This window comes from Gouania willdenowi, chromosome 7 (genome assembly GCF_900634775.1).
Source record: "Gouania willdenowi chromosome 7, fGouWil2.1, whole genome shotgun sequence".
NCBI lineage: Eukaryota > Metazoa > Chordata > Actinopteri > Blenniiformes > Gobiesocidae > Gouania > Gouania willdenowi.
The window spans coordinates 38635425-38657270 of record NC_041050.1 but is presented as its reverse complement, the minus strand read 5'-3'; the positions used below and the strand labels follow the sequence as shown (position 1 = coordinate 38657270).

At 39.1% G+C, this 21846-nt stretch overlaps 2 protein-coding genes across 3 annotated transcripts; both read left to right on the top strand.

The window, feature by feature from the left end:
- Positions 1–880: 880 nt before the first annotated feature.
- otud5a (OTU deubiquitinase 5a) lies at positions 881–12807 on the top strand. Of its 2 annotated transcripts, none has more exons than XM_028452176.1 (9): positions 881–1727; positions 5552–5642; positions 8911–8975; positions 9076–9232; positions 9323–9471; positions 10943–11128; positions 11329–11533; positions 11608–11679; positions 11785–12807. In XM_028452176.1, the coding sequence occupies exons 1-9, from the start codon at positions 1152–1154 to the stop codon at positions 11913–11915; spliced, it is 1632 nt and encodes a 543-aa protein (XP_028307977.1). In that variant the 5' UTR covers positions 881–1151; the 3' UTR covers positions 11916–12807. The 2 variants fall into 2 exon arrangements, with proteins under 2 accessions (XP_028307977.1, XP_028307976.1); XM_028452175.1 differs by having other exon boundaries at positions 5549–5642.
- An 888-nt stretch (positions 12808–13695) lies between these two features.
- Positions 13696–21532, top strand: LOC114466617 (serine/threonine-protein kinase pim-2-like). Its single transcript, XM_028452200.1, has 7 exons — positions 13696–13938; positions 16126–16244; positions 16332–16382; positions 19717–19925; positions 20004–20173; positions 20804–20980; positions 21058–21532. The coding sequence occupies exons 1-7, from the start codon at positions 13914–13916 to the stop codon at positions 21210–21212; spliced, it is 906 nt and encodes a 301-aa protein (XP_028308001.1). The 5' UTR covers positions 13696–13913; the 3' UTR covers positions 21213–21532.
- Positions 21533–21846: the final 314 nt, after the last annotated feature.

Sequence of the window (21846 nt, the reverse complement as noted above, 5' to 3'; positions counted from 1 at the left end):
CTATAAATACACTTTTCACTCCAAAGTCTGAGTCTGATGATTATTCGCAGCAGAAACAATAATGTTTTAAAGTGACATTTCTGCTGTTTTTACATACTGAAAGTCGTTGAATGTTGATATTTTAGCTTCCGCACAAACACTAAATATGGTGGAAATCAGAGTGAAGACGATGAACAAAGCAGCACAAAAGTAACTTCAAGTGAATCAATGTTTACTTTGATGAAGAAACAAAGGAAGGCAGTGTAGCACTGAGGGCCTGTACTACGACGCTGGTTAACTTTTTACTGCAGCCACTCTAATCCTCTCTCCCTGCTAACCAACACACCACAAACCTTTACTAGGTTTACTCAGTAAACTTTAATTTAACATTATTTCAAGAAGACCGCAGTTTCAATTAAATTAAAATCTGAATGTGTTTAGGATTAACTCAGGCTTGATGAATCCCAGAATGAAATACAATGAAAATACAGCGAAACCATATACATGGGACAACAGTTGTTTATTAAAGACTGAAGACATTGTGATGAAAAACACATTTAAAAACGAAAATACTTTAGATCTGAAACCAACGCAATCACAGCATTGTTAAGATCAGTGTAACAAACAACTTATGAACACAACTTATCAGAATCAGAATATTTTTTTTAAAATACTGTCACTGAGGCTCAGAGAAATTATTACTTGTGAAAAAAGAAACAGTAACAAAGAAAACGTCCATAATTAAATTAAAAAGTCTGATGATTAAATAAAGACACTTTATGAACAGTTTTACTAACGTAATCATCTCAAAATAATGAGCGAATGGATCTCGTTTCACTGTCACATGTTTTCACTCTCTAACGTTTCTGATGTAACAACCAAAACAAAGACGTGCTGACGTCACACGCTACGTCGCACCTGGAAGTGACGCCGCCGTCAGACTGTGTTGATGTTTGGAGAACAGCAGGACCAGGAGAACCAGGACCGGACCAGGACCAGGACCGGGACCAGCGCTGCCTGTTCGACCGGTATTACCGTCGACGAGCCGTTGCTCTCCGTGTCCGCAGAGCCGCAGCGCGGAGCTCAGAGCCGAGCAGAGGCCGGGCCGGAGGCCGCAGGCCGCGCACAGCCGAGCGTTGATCCGGTGAGGGAGGCCCGCGCCCCGCTGCATTATGACCATCCTCCCCAAGAAGAAGCCCAGCTCCGGGGTCTCAGACCACGCCGATGACAGCGACAGGCGGAGCGGTTCCGATCCGCACCAGCACCCTCACACCGGGCGGACCGGAGCCCGACCCAGGGCTTCCCCCCCGCCGTGGTCCTACCAGACAGCCCCGCCCTCGGGCAGGGACGACCGGCGGAGCATCGAAGCGAGCTCCCGGCCTCAGCAGGCCTCTCCGCCGCCCGTCGGCTCCGTGTCCCCGGTCGGCTCTGGCGAAGGTCGCGACAGCAGCGGGGGAATGGGGGCCGGGTCCCGAGGGGAGCTGGTGGTGTCGGCCGGTGGGGTGAGCTGCGGAGGAGGCCTCGGTAGCTGCTGCTCCGGGCCCGGGCTTAGCAAGAGACGGCGGCAGGCGGGCTCCTGCTCCGGGGCGGTGGTAGCGACTCTAGCTGGGGGAGGACAGCCCGGAGGCACCGGACCGGGAGGAGTCGGCTCCAGTCCGGAGACGGAGGAGGGCGCCGGGAACAACAGCGAAGATGAGTACGAGAACGCGGCCCGGCTGCAGTCCGTGGATCCGGCTACGGCCGAGCAGGTACGGAGAGTCCCGAGGCTATTAGCTGCTAATGCTAACGATGCTACACGACAACAAGAGCACAAAAACAAAATAAAACACAACGTTTCATGGGTAGTCAGTATTAGTAATACCTGCTTATGTTTTAACGGAAAACCACGGTAAGCATGATCAATAATTACCATAATAAAATCAATACTTCTGTTTGTTGTTGCTAATGCTAATGGCTACATAACAACGAACACAAAACAACCACAAATACACAAAGTGTGATTAATTAACCTGCAGCGAGGACTTTTATTTTAACCTGAACTCACATGTTTACGTGTTATTGAATAGTTTACATTTTAATCCTCCAATAAAAAATATCTTTATTATAGTGTGATCAGGACTCATTTAGACCTTTTTAGTAACCATGGCAACAACACCGACGCACACTTAGCGGCGGAGAACGCTCTGATCAGTTACATTACAGAAGTATATGTCGGTATTTTTGTGATAAACGAAGTGTAAACAAAGCTAATGCTAATCATGCTACACAACAAAAACAACAACACAGAAATATGAAAACAAAAACCAATAAAACACAGGTTTTTTATGGTTAAATTGCAGCAATGAGGTTAACTTTTGTTTAATTGTAATTACAAACCTTTAAATGAGATACAACTCCACATTTATAACCATCATATAAATACATCTCAATAATCAGTTTATTTAAGACTCCGTTTAAAGTTTTAATAATAATCACAGCGACATGTAAATATTTCCATAATTCATCATTCCTTTTAGAGGCCGATAACAATCTTGATGTTTTTGATTTAAAAAATAACTGACATAGTAGCTAATACATGACATGAGAACCTTAATAGTATCCACGGGATAACCACAAACTCTTCTAATAACTAAAATGAGAACTTGTTCATACTGTATTTCAGGAATAAAATCTAACAAATACTCACAGATTAAGTTGTTAAAATGTTAAACAGTAAACATAGATCAATCAAAAAAGGACAAATGTAAACGTTTATAAATCATTACAGCAGATTATAATACACAAAGAACACACGTTCATACATCAACTACACATTAGAGTCAGGCTATTGATCCATGTTCATTAATCAATGATAGATACATGCAGTCTGTTCAACCTGTCAGGCTCTGAAGTCTGAATAAAGTAAACAAAAGCTGAGTTTTGTTGAGATGCACATTTATTCTATTAAAAAACCAACTCCTGATTCTTTTTTGATTTTTTTTTTTTTTTTTTTTTTTTTTTAAATAAATTCTGATGTGTTTGTTCCAACTTTTGTTTAGATAGGTTTGTTCCTTTTTTAATTAAACTAAAATTAAATATATATTAAAAAAACACATAAAAAACCCACAAAATGTTTAAAACTAGGGATGTAACGATTCACTCAACTCCCGATACGATTCGATTCTCTCACAGTTTATTTTTACAAAATGAGACTGTAGACAAATGATGATATAATATAAAATATTCCTTAATTTTTTTTGGGAAAAAACTAGAAAATACTGTACTATTTTCCTTTTTATTTTTCATTGTCAAAATAATTCCTGGACAAACTATTCAAAACAATGCAATTTAACTAAAAAATAAATTTTGAATGAAATAAATAAAGGAATAATACAAATGAAGAAGCCTATTCATTTAAATTCTGGTTCTATAGTAAACAATGCAAAACTGCATAATAGTTCTTTTTCTTTTTAAAAGTGCAACTGAAAATGTATTTTGTGTCTTAACAATTGGACTTTAAAAAAAAAAAAAAACAGTCTGCACTGTATTTAGGTCAGATATTTGTTTGGACCAGCAGAGGGCGCTAGTGACCCAGTGGTCAGTTGGCATGCAGTTATTCTTGCAGTGAAGAAGAGATGCTATGCTAGCAGACAGAGCTAATAGAAAAACGTGACTTTTACAGATATTCACGTAATATTACAGATATTCTTTCAGTGCTAAAGGAGTAAGGAATCATTTATGAACATGTTTAATAGTAAAAGGCGGCCACAAAGAGAGTAGTAGGAGATCCGTCCGCCGCCTATGCTTCTGGACAAGAGAAGGATAAATATATAGATAAAAAAAGTACTGCGATTCAATTTTTAGAGAATCGATATGAATTGTGATACCTATGAAACGATTTTTTAACTGCCTTACCATTAATCATTACATCTATTTAAAACACAATATTTTTATGTGCTTAATTTTCTTTACACAAATACAGACGAGTCCCTATGGTTTAGTGGCCTTACTTTGATCCTCATTTCTCCACAACATGAACAGATGTTTGCACTCAGTCTTTTATTCACTAAGGACACTGTTCTCCCATCTGGACTTAAGTTCTTTTACGTTCCTCTGTCCTGTGCGTATTCTGCTGTCCAGGTTCCTGACACGCCTACTGCGCGTAATTCAACCCAAAGCGCATTAGTTTGTGAATGTAAGCAGTCTCAAGCCAAGGGGGCGGACTGAGCTGTGGAGTCATTATTTTCGAGCCGTCTAGAAATCACTGAACATGGAGTTTGTAAATGTCATTGAACTCCGTGAAAATGATAAAGTGGGCTTTTAATTTGAAATGGATTCATTGATAAACAATGTAACAGGTTGATTTGATTATATTATTGATTAGATTACTGTAGGGTGAAGATTAGACAGAATTTTCTGTCTGAGCAACAGTTAAAATTTCTCTTTTCCCCTCATATTAACGCCAGATTAACGTTTGTTTGTGTGGAAAGCCTGATTTTATTAACTTTCTACATTCCTGCACTCAGAAATAATCAGCGCACATTAGCATAATCATCATCATCATCAATGTTTCACTTGTTATTTACTCTGTCGTGGATCAAACTATGGCTTTACATTTTACACAGTGTTAAAATTGTTTATTTATCCTGACGTCTGTCAGTTTCATTGTAACGAGCTGCAGTCGCTGACTCGCGCACCGCGAAGGCACGCAGTGACTAACTTAAGTACAGGGAGAGAATAGCGTGCAGCCTGAAACAGTGCCGCTGTGCAGCTTTTCTAACTTTCTCACATGGCAGAATAGAGCCCTACATTTATAGATGTGTTGAGCCTAGGATTTTGTGTTTCAAAATGTCCCAATGTCTATTTAATTTCATCATCATTTCCTGTTTATTTAAGTTACTGATTTTAAACTCCTTGAAAATGACCAAACATGTTAAATAGAGTTAAGATTTAACGACTGTTATTGATTTAGAGAAAAGGGATGGTTATGTTGGAATCATGCGAGATTACACGTTAGCCATAATGTTAAACTTTAGCCTCATGTTTAACAGTAAAAATCCCATGAAAATGTGTGATACGATCCTAAAACATTATTATTATCATTTAATTTGCACTAAACTCCTCACAGCGTGTGATTGGACCTGTCACCAGGTACGGCAGAACAACAAATCGATAAAAATCGACTATTAAGTGTTAGCAATGAATTTCATTATCGATTCATTGTGTTGTGTGATTTATGGTCACTGACAGTGACGCAGAACCGTTTGATTCACCTGCAGAGCTTTGTGTGTGCGCGCGCAGTGTGTGTGCGTGCGTGCAGTGTGTGTTTGTGTGTGCAGTGTGTGCGCGCGCGCAGTGTTTGTGTGTGCATGTGTGTGTGCGCACCACCAGACGGTCCAGATATAGGAGTTTCACAAGTGGACTTTTCAGTGCTAACAAAGTACACATTAATGTGTAAATGTGTGCAAATGTTTAGAAAAAAATTACCCCTCATCTATTAATTCTATTTTATCAAAATGGTTTGTTTTCTAATAGATTTGATGTTTTTTGTGTAATATAGTGTCAAATTAAAGTGTGTGTGTGTGTTTAGCAGGAACACTGGTTTGAAAAAGCTCTCGGGGAAAAGAAAGGATTCGTAATAAAGAAGATGAAGGAGGACGGAGCATGTCTGTTCAGAGCTGTGGGTCAGTCACGCACACACGCACGCACACACACACACACACACACACACTGCACATCCTCTCCTAATCAGCAGACTAGCATATTAACTGCTGACTGTGCAGCATATAGAGTAAAATCTCCAGTTGTTAAAAACTGTAATCTGGATCAAAATGATCCAGGTTTTGTAATCCAGGATCATTTAGTCCATCTAACTTTGATCTCAGTAGTTTAGTGTGGTCCTCTAGGGGGTCCTCAGGGGGGCGCTGTAGCGCCATGTTTCAGCACAAAGAGGTCAATAAATACCTTCATCCCAACAGCTGTGAAACACTTTACCACCACTCAGCACTCTGAGGATTAATGTTTCACTAATGGCACATATGTACTTTGATTAATTATATGTATTTGCATATCTTTTATCTCATCCTTTGTTTATTGTATCTGTGTTTGTTTTATATGTGACAAGTTCTGCAAACTAATAATTTCCCCCAGTGGAGACATAAAGAGAAGTTTCAACTTTTTTCTAAATTACCAAATGCTCTAAACTTCTCCTTCGTATTATTATTATTTTTCTTATTCTTTCTATTCTTCATATTATTATTTTCCTTCTTTCCTTCCTGTTTGTTATTTGACCGTTTCGTCCTGATATCCAGCAAACTGGTGGGATCACACTAATCCTAGTCTTTTGGATTATATTTATCCTAATCCTACTAAAAAGTTTTAAACAAAATAAATCAAGGTTTTGAACCAGATTAAAAACCAGGACTGGTATATGTGATCTAATCCCATGTCAGAATCTGTTTTTGGTTTTTAACAATCGGTTTTCAAGAATTGATCCAAACTATTATCCCAAATGTATTTGTTTATTTGTTTTTTAGCAGGATTATGACTAAAGTGCTTCATGGTTTTTGATCGGATTGTAACCAAAGATAGACTTTAAATAGGCCATGGAAGATTCCATCAAACTTTAGATTCTGTAAAATCTAAAATTACAAAAGCCTTTTAAACTGTTTCTGATTTTTCTGATGTTCAGTTTACAATGTGACAGCTTTTATTTATTACCACTCATTAATGTGAAATATCCATTGATTTAAATTTCCTTTAAACAAAATGATGAATATTAAAGAAGAAATGGAGTAAAAACCTAAAGAAGTGGTTTCTGTTCAGGGGTAGAATACGTACACGTTGTTTGATTGTGAATAATAACAAGTTTGAACACATTTAAAAATGACTGCAGTCATGTGAAAAAGCAGAGGAAATGAACACAAATATTTGCAATTTAAAGAATGTTTAAACTGTGTCTAAACTCAGCTACATTCGTTAGCGTTAGTGTTAATGTTAGTAACTGTCTATGTGTTCAGTGTTCAACATTAATTTTATATTGTGCACTTTAAGTATAGGATAGTGCAAAAGAAATACTTTTAATGTATGTGTGTGTGTTTATAATTGTGCACGTTTAGTTTATTAATGATAAAACAAAAACATTTGATGTTTAAATGTGACAAAGAATGATCAAGTTTCGCTTCCTTTAGTCACAGAAGGAAAGAGAGAGGTTTAAAAAGTCACTAAGAGTGAAACACACACACACACACACACACACACACACGGTGGGAGGAAGAGGAAGTTGTTTCTGAATATTTCTAAGAATTGTTGGCGTAAACTGTGAACAGATAGTGTTGCTTACTGGAACCTTAACCGAAGTGTGGCCTCTAACAGGAAACTGTGCGTGCGCGTGTGTGTCTCTCTCTTGCTCTCTCCCTCTCTTTCTCTCTGAGGTTTTTCTGAATAAGTGTCACTGAGTTCGCTGGAGTCCCGCTCTTTCTCGTATTCAAGCCCCGCCCGCTGATGAAACATCTCGATTGGTCAATCATTGAGAACTAATAATAACAGACTTATGTTAAAACATATTAAATGGTTCTGGTACCTAAACGGTGCTTAAACTGCACTTTAAAAAAATTTAAACTGAATACTTTGTAAAATACAATACTTTTTATTTTCAGGGCCAAAATAAATACATTATAACCTTAAATACTATATATACAAGTAACATATGGAAATAATGAATAAACAAAAACATTTAAATTATATCCAATAAAGCAATATTATAACTATGTAATACTGGAGATTAATATTGTCATCATGATTTTATTTGTCAATAATCATTAATAGCCTTTGTAAACAAAAAAAAAAGTAACTTTATTTCAATTTTTTTTGTTAAAGCTATAGGGAGCCATTTCAAAAGAGTCAAAGAGCCACATGTGGCTCCTGAGCCACAGGTTGCAGTAAACCCCTGAGCTAGCCAATCTGTTGTGTTCCTGTGTAAATGTAAAACTGTGCCTTTTAAATCTGGTGTTAAAGCTTAAGTTCAACATTTTATTTACAAACACGACACGTTATGAGCTTAACGTTAAACAGAAAGTCAGCGGACACTGAGTTGATGTATAAACGTGTTGTTATCACACGTTGAATGGCAACGATGTTTGCGAAGAGGAAAGGCTGCTGTCATCATCTGTGATGACGTGCGCTACACTAACAGCGTTGGGAGCGGGACTCACTTCACTTTGTCTGGGGGGGTCGACACTGGCTGCTGCTGTTGCTGACGTGCTTAGCTCCGGGTGCATTGTTCGTCTTTTAAGTAAACTCCATGTGGTCCTTTATCCTCTTTCTGTCAGTTATGAGCAGTGGGTGTGCTGAATCTGCTGATCTAGCGGCACTGACGTCACGATCAACAACTGGGGGGGTGTTCGTTCCTATTTGGTCTGATTACTACTGTTTACATCGGACCCATTGCCACATTGGTACCGTGTTTCAGTACCCAACCCTAAACATGTGACATTAGGTGGAAAGGGTTTATAAGTGCTGAAAATGTTTAGAAAGTGGAAAAAATGGGCAGAAAGGGCATTGAAATTTGATGTAGAAGTGTCAGAAATGGGAGTAATGTAGCAAAAATACATTAAAAGGAACAAAAATATAGCAAGAATAAGTGATAAAAATAGGTTCAAATATGGTGAGTTTGGTGTAGTTGGAGAAAAATGGTAAAAATAAGCAAAAATGGGCTAAAATTGTTTCGAAAATATTCTTCGTTTATTGAAGGCATCTGGGAACCCCCTCCCGGTGTTTTGCGACACCAAGTTTGAGAATCCCTGGTTTAGATGATCCAGGAAGTATCTGAAGGTTCTGTAGTTTATTTTGTGTGTGTGTGTTGTGGTGTGTGTGTGTGTGTGTGTGTGTGTGTGTGTGTGTGTGTGTGTGTGTGTGTGTGTGTGTGTGCGTGTGCGTGTGTGTGTGTTTCAGCTGATCAGGTGTACGGGGATCAGGACATGCATGAAGTGGTCAGGAAACACTGTATGGATTATTTGGTGAGTGTAGGAATCTTAAAATGATTGTCTCTGAGATTGTCTTCTTCTTCCTCTTCTTGTTTTCTATTCACTGATGTTTGGGTGGTGCTGGCTCTTTCAGATGAAGAACGCTGACTACTTCTCCAACTACGTGACAGAGGACTTCACCACCTACATCAACCGTAAGAGGAAAAACAACTGCCATGGCAACCACATAGAGATGCAGGCCATGGCTGAGATGTACAACCGACCAGTGGAGGTTTACCAGAACGGCACAGGTAAGAGCTACCGTCCAATCACAGAGCAGCTCCATCCTCAGCCTCCTGGCCCCACCCACCAACACCCTCCTCTGTCTCCTCCTCCCTCAGAGCCAATCAACACCTTCCACGGCATCCACCAGAACAACGACGAGCCAATCAGAGTGAGCTACCACAGAAACATCCACTACAACTCTGTGGTCAACCCCAACAAGGCCACCATAGGGGTGGGCCTGGGGCTGCCAGCGTTTAAACCAGGGGTAAGCCCCACCCACCAACACTGGTTATTACTGAGACTATTGTAAGATCTCATCATGACATCATCACTGACCTTAAAGGACATTCTGACATCAGGAAGTAAGAGTCGACCAATCACAGAACAACAAATCAAACCGGATTCTCACAAAACTCATGACAGAGCAGAGGGGTATTCTAGAAAGTGGGTTATGTTGGAACTCTGAGTATCCCATTCTTTAAAGTGAGGTATGTTCTTCTCTGAGTCTGTTGCCATGGTAACATTCTCCATGAACTGAACCTGCTCACTGGCAGGTTTTGTCTAAGAAACTCTGGGTTTCTACCTGGCTCCGCCCACCTGAACAGTGCTTCTCAAGGAACAATTTAATTTACCATGACACTCTTCTCTGACACACATTAGTAACATCACACACCACAAACGTGCTCACATCGTTATTAATGTTTCCTTTTTTTGTTTGTTTGCAAATGATAGTTCACTTTCTAACATTGTGGATGCAGAAAATTTAGTGAACGACACTGAGAGGTTGATCTGCATTAAAAAAAATTTTTGGGATGTCCAGACGAGTCTGACTGCATTCAATTCAAAATCAATGTAAATGACGGACATCAAGCGGCCGTCACTGTAGAGCTGAGGCTGCACTGAGAGGGCTGTACACTTCCTCTATTTACTGGGTACAAATGAAAGTGGAATACACCTTGAATAAACCTTTTAAATTCTAAGTATATTTTGAGTGAACGTCATCCCTGAGTAACTCTGTAAGTTGATCATTTAAACCGTAAGTACAAGTGGAGTTGTCTATGAAAAGTGCTGTAAATGTACGACTGTAGAAAAAGTGATCAGCCCTCTCAGTGCTGCAGCCTCGGCTCCTCAGACACATTTTAATCATATTATTTCCCTGTCGTCACTGGAGTGATGAAGTGATGAAGCGACCAAAAAGCGAGACAATGTTCAAGCGACTCATCACGGGCGATTTAAGCGACTGTAGTTGCTGAAGTGGCGTTCTGTGTGAACGCCTTTAGAACAGGTTCATATTCCCCTATAAACACCTGCTTATTTCACCCATCTGGGTGAATAAATCACCCTCTTCAGGGTGGTTGCTATGGTAGTTCATGTTATCTTTGATCCATTGATGATGGCTTTTTATCGCACTCGTGCGTGTGAGTAACCCAAGGTTTACATACTCAGGGTTGATTGACCCACTTCAAACCAGCTGTAATGGAATCAGATACCCAGAGTTTTCCAACACAGGGTATGTTGACCCAGAGTTTATGGATAAACTCAGTTTGTTGAACCTCCTTTCTGGAATATACCTCAGAAATTCTGTTTCATTCATACATTATTATTATTATTGTTGTTGTTATTATTATTATTACTACCTTAGTCAGCTCTAATTTCACTTCCTCCTCACCTGTTCAAATCTTTGGTTTATGATTGGTTGCCTGCTGACTCACCTGTTATTTGTCCCTCCCCCCCAGTACGCCGACCAGTCCCTGATGAAGTCGGCCATTAAGACGTCCGAGGAGTCGTGGATCGAGCAGCAGATGTTGGAGGATAAGAAGAGAGCGACGGACTGGGAGGCAACGAACGAGGCCATAGAGGAGCAGGTGGCACGAGAATCATACCTGCAATGGCTCCAGGACCAGGAGAAACAGGCCCGACAGGTGAGATTACATTACATTAGTTAGAATTTATTGTCATTGTACAAGTCATACAATGAAACTGTAGCAGCTTGAAATAGTGTTACGATAGAAAAAATAAAATAACAATAAAATGTTTATAAGTTAAAAGCACATAGATATGTACTCACAGTGCTAACCACAGGTGAGAGAGTTTACAGGTTCTCTTCCTCCTCCTCCTCCAGCCTCGTAAAGCTAGTGCTACATGTAGTTCAGCCACAGCTGCTGCCTCCAGTGGATTTGACGATTGGAGCGCCCGGTCGCCACGGCAACGGGACTCTGACCCCTCCCACTCTGACCTCCCCGCGCCCCCCTCCACCATCAACAAACCTCCGTCACCTGCTGGAGCCGCACTTATCCTCAGTAAACCCCCCTCCCCCTGTGCTCCAGGTAACACACACACACACACACATGCGCACACACACAAACACACTGAACTCTAATGTGTGTGTATGTGTGTGTAGGTCCCAGTAATCAGAGTCGTCATCATTTGGAGTACAGAGCCATCATGCAGGAGATGTCCCCCACAGCATTTGGTGAGACATGCACACACGCACAATCAACCCACGAGAACGTTTCTTTCCTTCCGTGTGCTTTTTTCACATTTATTATTATCATTTTTGTGTGTGCGTGTGTGTCAGGTTTGACTGACTGGGAGGACGATGAGATCCTGGCGTCTGTTCTGGCCGTGTCTCAGCAGGAGTACCTGGACAGCATCAAACACCAGAGCGCCGTTCACCGCGAGAGAGAACCATCACCGGACAGCAGCTGATGACACACACACACACACACATACACACACTCACACTCGACCTTCGACCCCTCTTCTGACACTGAAGGGAAAAATAAACCCCACAAAGATGCACACATTGATTTTCTGTTTTTGGTTTCCATTGGATTAAGCCCCGCCCCCTCATTCATTCACGTTAATATTGTCCAATAGAATCCAGCCGTTAGCTCTGATGCTAACAGGCTGGTTGATTTCAATGGAGAATGCTAATCGTTTTAGACGTTAGCGTGTTTTCGCCTGAAGTCTTACTGAGCTTTCGTCTGCTGACTCAGCAGATTAACCAAGGACATAACGCGAGTAGCATTAGCTGCTAAGTGTCTGGTTAGCACAATGAAGCTAATCCGACACATTCGGTTCAATCTTAAATTATCCATTTCCTGCATTTTTTTAAATATCCACTTTTTAGGTTTTTAGTGCCGCAGCTTTTTAAGTCTCCATCACTGAACGTAATCAGGGTCAAAGTTGTCGCACGCCGTCCGTTACGTTAACTTAAACATGTTAGCTTACACTCGCTAGCAGCGTTGTGTTTGCTCAGCTCTGCCCCTGCTGGATGTTTTTATTTTCTATGCCTTTTAACAGGCGACGCATCACAACATGCTCCGCCCTTCCACCCAGAGCCCCCTCTCCCCCCGCCATCAGTTGGATCTTCATCACCGTCGTCATCATCATCATGGGACTTATTTAGCTGCATGTTTAACTGACCACAACCAATATCATTAGAGAGAAAACAAACTAGAGAATTGTCATACTTATCCTCTTAATGATTGATTCTTGTTGTTATGATGAATAATATAAGTTTGTTTTATTTTATTTTCCTCGTTTGGGATGAAAAAACTTTTTTCTTGGAATAAAAATGAAGAAAATGTTTCTGAAATCATTTTTCTTTGGGTTTCTTTGGGGCCCACTGAAACCATGACCACACTCTGATGTCACTTCCTCCTGTAAAAGGTCTAAACAGTCCCAGGATAACACAGTGCTGAACGTTTTCTAAACACAGAGGTCCTGGTTAGACCTTGTCCTGCACTTAAATTTCCAAGGCAAATACATAATTGAAAATTGAAAAAATTGGCAAAAATCACAACCTGTATCTGGATTTGTTGACAAGTTTGTTCTATTCACCAATTAAATTGAAAGTAATAATGCAGGAAAAACAGAAGACTGACCTTGAGTGAAGGTCAAGGTCACACATTGAAAGGGAATGTTGTTCATCGTAATCTGTGGCCAAGTTATAAGGAAAAAAGTTTTCTTTTGGGTTTTTTTTTTTGTGATGTCGTGAATTTTAACCCCTACCAATGTTTTTACTGGTAAGTCGTACAGATTTGGTCCAATTAAATAAAATACTCCACTTGCCATGAGCCTAATAATATGCTAGTTTAAAGTTGGGGTTAGTTTACCATGTCAACTTTAACCTGCCCTCAAAAGCATTTGAACTTGTGTGTTTGAGGCCATTTTTTTTTTTTAAGATAATGAAAATGTTTAATTTCTTATTAGTTATTTGTTTAAAGTTCATATTAGTTGCAGATGTTAACTTGTTTATTTCTAAAGTGTGTTTTTCTGCCCCAAACCTTTATGGTCCTCACAAAGATAGAAAGAGGAGTTTGAGGAAACGCTTGTTTTTTTTTTAATAACATTTATGAATATTCATGAGCGCGACACAGCCGCCTTCTGATTGGCTCTGCGGTTCAAAACATTGAGCACATTGCTGTGCGCTGATAGGACGTAGTGAGAGAAAGTGGGCGTTGCCTGAGTAGAGTTTATAAAGGCGGATCAAAAACACTAACGTTCCGCAGTCACACTGCAGTCATTAGACAGAACTTATCATCGATATTTAAACATTTCTAGTCTGAAAAACACTAAGTTTGACTTTTTAAATCAGCGCGAGAAAAGAAAATTAATTTGTTGTTCAGTAAAAGCTTCGAAAAGTGACTTTTTTCCGCCATAGCGAATCAGCGAAATGGATTTTATTCACTAACAACTGACATGGAGCCAAAGGACGGGAAACACGGTGAGAAAACTAATAATCAGATAGTTATCATTAAAGTCACTAATAATCAGTTATAATTAAACACACTAATAATCAGATAGTTCATCTGTATTAAATTCAGAATGTAACCGGAAGTGTTGGATTAGGATTTGAGTTGATTTCAGTTTTATTTCGTTATTCTTCAGAAAAACGAAAGGATGTAGCTAAAGCTTATCCACAACAAACTTAACAAGGCTCTTTAAATAATATCACAGAAAATAACTAGGAAACTAATATCACTATTTTATTTATTTATTTTACAATGCACATTAAATATATAGTCTACACGTATTTTTATATATACAGTTATACATGCACATCAAACATATACGTGCGTACACACACATATACACACATATATATGCTTGAACTTATATTGATATTTTGCTATTTCATATTTACTACACAAATTGCATTAATTAAAATTTAAATACGAAATATAGTGTGAAATATTTCAGTTATTTCGTTCGTTTATCCTAGTGATACAACAGGAAGTGAGTCTGATTCTCTTTAGTGTTCAAACTTTCCCACGGTTTCAGGACAACACATACACACACACACACACACATACACAGCACATTTTCTAATAACTTAGATTAGTGGTTCTCAAACTGAGGTCCGAGGCGTAGCTTGGGGGTTGGTGAAGTGTGTGTGTTATCATCACAAAGTGTGTACAACCACTAAAAAACAATCACTGAAGTGTGACGTGTGTCTCAATGGATTTAAAATTGTGCAAAACATGTAATTGTTTGTGTATTTGTATTTAAATAAACTAGTACATTACCCGTCAGAAGTATGTATTCATATAGTGGGAGGAGCTTAAGTAGAGTTGTCAATTTTATAAATACATATATATATATATTAGGGATGTAACGATTCACTCAACTCCCGATACGATTCGATTCACAATACGATTCTCTCACAATTTATTTTACAAAATGGGACTGTACATAAATGACTGAAAAATATTCTTTTATTTTTTTTTGGGAAAATACGGTACAATTTTTTTTTTATTTTTCATTGTCAAAAGAATCCCTTGATAAACTATTCAAAACAATGCAATTTAACTAAAAATAAATCTTGAATGAAATAAATAAAGGAATAATACAAATGAAGAAGCCTATCAATTTAAATGATGGTTCTATAGTAAACAATGCAAAACTGCATAATAGTTATTGTTCTTTTAAAAGTGCAACTGAAAATGTATTTTGTGCCTTAACAATTGAAAAAAAAAAAAACAGTCTGCATTGTATTTGCGTCATATTTGTTTGAACCAGCAGAGGGCGCTGGTGACACAGTGGTCGGTTGGCATGCAGATATTCTTGCAGTGAAGAAGAGATGCTATGCTAGCAGACAGAGCTAATAGAAAAACGTGACTTTTACAGATATTCCCGTAATATTACAGATATTCTTTCGGTACTAAAGGGGTAAGGAATCATTTATTAACATATTTAAGAGTAGAAGGCGGCCAGAAAGAAAGTATTAGCAAATTTCGCTCGCCGCCAACACTTCTGGATAAAAAAAAGTACTGTGATTCAATTTTCACAGCATCGATGTGAACCTTGATACCTATGAATCGATTTTTATGTATCTTTCTGTTGTGTTTTGATACATTTTTTGTATAATTATTGTTTTTTGTTGCCATTGTAGTGTGATTCTGGAGTCATTTTGTGTATGTTTTGTATAAATATTTTGTTTTGTGTGTTTTGAGTCATTTTTATATTTTTCTTGTCGTTTGGTGTATTTTTCTGTAATATATGTTTTTTTGGAGTCATTTTGTGTATTTTAGTGCATTTCTGTTGTCGTTTTGTGTACTTTTTGTATAAATATTGTTTTGTTTTTTTGTTATATTTTACTCATCATAGTATATTTTTATTATACATACCTTATGTGTGGTGAGGGCGTGTTTTGAGATGTGTGTGTGGAACGTTGTGAAACATAATCGCCAATAAGGAACAGTCAAAAAGTATGTTTCCTCAAAAGTGAAGTCCACAGGAAGTCAAAACTTGTGAAGAGCCTTAAACTATCTTCTTCTCTCACTCGTGTGTCTGCTTGGCTGTGTGCCAGACCAGTACAGGAACTCTTTTCAGTTATTTCATACTACAAAAACCCTAAATATTTAGGTAGAAAAAAATACATTATTTCATTGGTTGTGTGTGTGTGTATCAGTGGTGGAGCACTTCCTGGAGGAGGAGCACTTCCTGAGGCGTTACGCTCTGGGCGCTCTGATTGGCAGCGGTGGCTTCGGTTCAGTGTTTTCTGGACAGAGACTTTCAGACGGACTTCAGGTTAGAGCGATGACATCATCAGTTACAGGTGAAGGCATGGGAATCAAACCCTCACCCCCTCCCCTCTCCTCCCCTCCCTCTCCTCAGGTCGCCATCAAACAGGTGTCACATGACAGCGTGGGAACGTGGAGCCGCCTGGTGAGTTTCTGTCCAATCAGCAGCCACGGTTCTCCCGTTCTTGTCTCACATTTTATGTGACTGTTTTTCCATGTTTTCTTTAGACGAGATGATACTGAAATGTTTGTACAGCACTTTGTGGTTTTTACCTGTGAAAGGGGCTCTATTACGGTGGCTGAGAAGTGCAAAACACATTTACTAATACCACAACACGTTTACAAATTATTGCAAAACTTTTACAAATACCACAACATGTTTACAAATTATTGCAAAACTTTTACAAATTCCACAACACGTTACAAATTATTGCAAAACTTTTACAAATTCCACAACACGTTTACAAATTATTGCAAAACTTTTACAAATTCCACAACACGTTTACAAATTATTGCAAAACTTTTACAAATTCCACAACACGTTTACAAATTATTGCAAAACTTTTACAAATTCCACAACATGTTTACAAATTATTGCAAAACTTTTACAAATTCCACAACACGTTTACAAATTATTGCAAAACTTTTACAAATTCCACAACATTTTTACAAATTATTGCAAAACTTTTACAAATTCCACAACACGTTTACAAATTATTGCAAAACTTTTACAAATTCCACAACACGTTTACAAATTATTGCAAAACTTTTACAAATTCCACAACACGTTTACAAATTATTGCAAAACTTTTACAATTCCACAACATGTTTACAAATTATTGCAAAACTTTTACAAATTCCACAACACGTTTACAAATTATTGCAAAACTTTTACAAATTCCACAACATGTTTACAAATTATTGCAAAACTTTTACAAATTCCACAACACGTTTATAAATTATTGCAAAACTTTTACAAATTCCACAACACATTTAAAAATTTGAAAACATATATACATAATTATTAAAAAAAAAATGCAAATAGCAAAACACTTTCTCAAATGTTGAGACAGATTTACAAATCTTTTGTAAAAGAGTTGTGGCCGTTTGTAAAAGTTTTGCAATAATTTGTAAATTTGTGGTATCTGTAAATGTGTTTTGCACCATACTCTATAAATAAAGTTTATTTACTTTGTTGGTTAAAGGAAAGGGCTCTTATATTGAAAGGAAAGGATGAGAGTGAGTGAGAGTGATATTATTGGATAAATTGATCCTTCACTTCAGGTTTTTACTGGCTAGGAATCACTGAGCTAAACTCTACCCCCTGCTGTGCACTCAGGGGGTAGACACAGGTGGGCGGGGCCTCCCCCTCTGACATCACAGCTCAGGAAATTACACAATGTTGCTTTGGGTTTCCCCTGAAAGCAACACACACACACACACACACACACTGAACACTATTTAAATCTATCTATGAAAGCAAGGAATATATGTCTGTCTGTGTGTGTGTGTGTGTGTGTGTGTGTGTGTGTGTGTGTGTGTGTGTGTGTGTGTGTGTGTGTCTGTCTGTGTGTGTGTTCCTCAAATATCTCTGTGAATCAAGCTCAGATTGACCTAAGACTTTCAACATGGCTCAAAGGTGTGCAACGTTGGATTTGTTTGGACTGCAATGATACCGTTAATAAATTATTTCATAAAATTGTCTTATATGCAGCTTTGCAGAACAGCTCAATGTTAACATGTAGTCATGGTAACTCAGGATAAGATGAAAGCTGCGTAGAATCTACCACTTTTCTATAGCAATATATACTTCCTATGGGCGCTGCACTAGTTTTATTAAACACACTTTGGATCAGTGACGTTAAATAACGGTGTTTTCACCTGTAAACTACGACAGCTGGTAGTTTTTCAAAATAAAACTCCAACTTTCTGAGGAACTTTAGAGTAACTAACTTGTCTGACCTGCTACTAGGGTGGAATTATTTATTTTTTTTTAAATACCTTGATTATGGGCGGGGCTCCTGGAGCAGTTAAGACATGCCCACTCTATACTACTATAAAATCTTTGGTTACATTTTATTTTTTAATTGGGAATTAGTTATTCCTAATTAAATTATTTGAAATGAGTGTTCTGCTTTGTGTTTACATGGAAATGTTAAGTCCCGAATTGAGGTTTATATTCGGAAAAACATACAACAAACAGCGATTTTATTGCGATATTACATGACGCGATTTCGAAATCGCGTAGGCACGCGATTTTGATTTGCCGTTTGGTAGATTTATTTTTTTTTTGTCTGCACATGCTGTCAAAGGTCAACACTACAAGAAGTGCAATCTTTGTCAGACAGCAATGCTTTTTTTTTTGTTATTGCAATTAAATAAATTGCATTATTTTAATTGCTCCCATTCAATCCATTCAATATATTTGTGACCACACACAGCCTGTCCGCCAGATGGCGGTAATGCGCCCGCATCAGGATTTTACTTTGAAAGTAATATTTCATTTAAACAAAAAGATATATATATATTATTTACTGTATATTTCCAGTGCTTCTGATATTTATTCTTTGATAACACTTGAAGTCAATACTTCAGAGCCAGTGAGTTTACTGAATAGTTCAGATGTTGAACAGTTTAATACACAGATATGTTTGCAGCACTCTCTGCACTTTGCTTGGTTTTCCTTAATGTTTCCTAACCGGATGGGCAATCCACTGAATACATTTGGAATTCCAAAAATATAACATTGTCTAGTTTTTTATTAATCAATGACCAGTAATGTATAAAGTACATTTTTGTTATTTATTGTGGTGAACAGAGGAAAAATCGCAGTAAAATCGAAATCACAATATTGATTGCAAAAAATTGCAATTTTGCTTTTGGTCAAAATCGTTCAGTCCTAGTAGGTTTGAAGCAGTAGCTCGACACTAACACATGGTTTCACGGAGCAGAAGATAAAGCATTAGTGAAGCTCTGGTGCTTCATGCCTCGATGAAGCCTGTTCTGTTTGCCAAGGTCCGTGTGTGTAATAAGTCCATGTGAATGTCCGCACGTTTATTCTTCCATCCATTCACTCTTTTCATTAAATCCATGTCTTCTAAGCTTCTTATTAAATAATTGGTCTTGGCTGGAGTCTGGGCGGCCATCTTGGATTATGTCGTCACCAGCACGGAATTCACTGTTTACAAGAAAGAGGAATCATTTAATTTGGAAATAAAATCATAATAAACCAGCCACCTAATTCGGATTGAAGTTTATTTCTGAATTACATTTGCATTAGAAAATAAGAATCTGGTTCTCAGCCAATAGAAACATTAAGATTGTAATATCCTGGTTTCAACCCATAAAGGGCAGTTGCTCTGATATTTTACAACTAAATAACTTGAAATAATTTGACTAAAAGTTTGTTTTCAGCAGAACAAAGTGTTTTGTGTTTATTTAAATCTTAAGTTTTGAATGATTTGTTGCTCCTCCCACAGCCGGGCGTGGCTCAGCCCGTTCCCATGGAGGTGTGTCTGCTGCAGCGCCTCTCAGAGGGCGGAGGTCACGTGGGCGTGGTCCGGCTGCTGGACTGGGCGGAGGTGAAGGGGCGGGGCTTCCTGCTGGTGATGGAGCGTCCGCCTCACAGTCAGGATCTGTTTGACTTTATCACAGAGAGAGGAGCTCTGAGCGAGAGCCTAGCACGCAGGTTAGCATTAGGAGTGCCACTAACTGCTAAACGCTAACTGACCAGTAAAACCAATGTAACCAGTGTGTCTCTGTGTAGGATCTTTGCTCAGGTGGTCCGTGCGCTGCTCTACGTGCACGCTCGTGGCGTTCTACACAGAGACATTAAGGATGAGAACATTGTGTTGGACATGAGAACCCTGGAGGTGAAGATCATAGACTTTGGATCAGGAGCTGTTCTCACAGACACGCCCTACGCCTGCTTCCAGGGTCAGTAGACACACATTAGAGTGAGACAATGCATTGATTATTAGATCAATCATGATTCAGGCGAGTGTGTTTGACTTTTAAAGCTACAGTTACTGAGCGTGAGATTCACTCATCAGGGTTAAAAACTAGAGTTTGGAAGAATCCATTGATGTTTCCTATTATTTCATAGTTGTCTGAGAGGTTTGTTCATTCCTGTCACCAGGACCTCAGTGAGAGAACATTCTCTTAAGATAGTATTTTTCTTTTGTAATCTGATTACTGTTGGATTTGGTTATTTGACATAGATAATGATAATGGAGTTACATTTGTTTAATTACTTGAATTAATGATACCGACACATAAACCTTATTTAAAAGTATTAAGTAGCCACAAAGTGAGGAAAAGATGCATCAAAAATATGATAATCATTGAATAATAGAACCTTAGAGGGGACGGCCCTAGAGGGGACGGCCCTAGAGGGGACGGCCTTAGAGGGGACGGCCTTAGAGGGGACGGCCTTAGAGGGGACGGCCCTACCTGACGCTGCGTTCAGGGTCAGTAGTGAGTGTTTTATTGGGTTTAATCATGGACCAATCAATGTGATGTCAGTGTGGCCACACCCTGATCCTGAGGCCTGTTTCTGATTGGCAGGTACGCGGGTGTACAGCCCCCCTGAGTGGGTGGAGTCAGGGTGTTACCGGGCCCTCCCCCTCACCGTGTGGTCCCTGGGTGTTCTGCTCTTCAACATGTTGGAGGGAGACATTCCGTTTCACTCTGACCTCAGCATCATTAGAGCCACGCCCAGGTTCACACTAAGGCTCTCTAAAGGTCAGAGGTCAACATCTACACTCTGTGTGTGTATTAATGTGCATCTGTGTGTTAATGTGTCTGTTGTGCGTCCACAGACTGTCAGTCCCTCGTCCGATGGTGCCTATCGTTGGATCCTGCCGCTCGTCCAACGCTGCAGGACATACTGTCCCACCCCTGGATGGAGGAGGGGGAGGAGCTAGGAGCAGAGCAGGAGGAGCTCGGAGCAGAGCGGGGCTCTTCGTCTCTGTGAGGAGCTCAGAGCAGAGCAGGATTATTTATTGTTTCCACCAACGCAAAGTTTTTTGTTTTGTTTTTTTGCCGACTCAGCGCTGGTCACGCAAAGGTCAGCGTTGTTAAAGTTTCTACTTCCTGTCGCTGTTTGGAGTCTCCGCCCCCTGATGCAAACACTGAAGAACGAAGACGGAATATTTTGTGCTAAAGTCTGAACTCTGGACCTTTTGTTTGGGTGGAGTTGCCACGTAGTGACTTTATTTACATTAAATAAGGATTTTTGTGAAATATAGAAAGTGAAAAACATCCGTTTGAATAAAACTTTCAGCGTGTCAGTCATCTTTATGTTTTTTTAATTTATTTTTTGCTTATTAATTCATGAAACATCTATCCATTTTCAGACCTGCTTGTTCCTGTTTTCAGGGTCGCAGAGATCTGCTGGTGCCTAACTCCGGCTCACACTGGGCGCTAGGCGGGGGTACAACCTGGACAGGGCACCAGTCCATTGCAGATTCATAAAACATTGACACAAAAATAAGGATTTTTATCTCAAACTTTATTACACATGAAGATAGACAGCAGAACATTCTGTGTTGGAATTAAAATCACTAAGAAACTCTGATATTAGATGAAGCTCTGACTGAGCAGCAGGA

Excerpts from the sequence above, each read along its gene's own strand:
- otud5a (XM_028452175.1), top strand. The coding sequence starts at position 1,152 with ATGACCATCCTCCCCAAGAAGAAGCCCAGCTCCGGGGTCTCAGACCAC. Across the intron at positions 8,976-9,075 it reads AACACTGTATGGATTATTTG|ATGAAGAACGCTGACTACTT; the intron begins GTGAGTGTAGGA and ends TGGCTCTTTCAG. Across the intron at positions 9,233-9,322 it reads GGTTTACCAGAACGGCACAG|AGCCAATCAACACCTTCCAC; the intron begins GTAAGAGCTACC and ends CTCCTCCCTCAG.
- LOC114466617 (XM_028452200.1), top strand. The coding sequence starts at position 13,914 with ATGGAGCCAAAGGACGGGAAACACG. Across the intron at positions 13,939-16,125 it reads GCCAAAGGACGGGAAACACG|TGGTGGAGCACTTCCTGGAG; the intron begins GTGAGAAAACTA and ends TGTGTGTATCAG. Across the intron at positions 19,926-20,003 it reads AGCGAGAGCCTAGCACGCAG|GATCTTTGCTCAGGTGGTCC; the intron begins GTTAGCATTAGG and ends GTCTCTGTGTAG.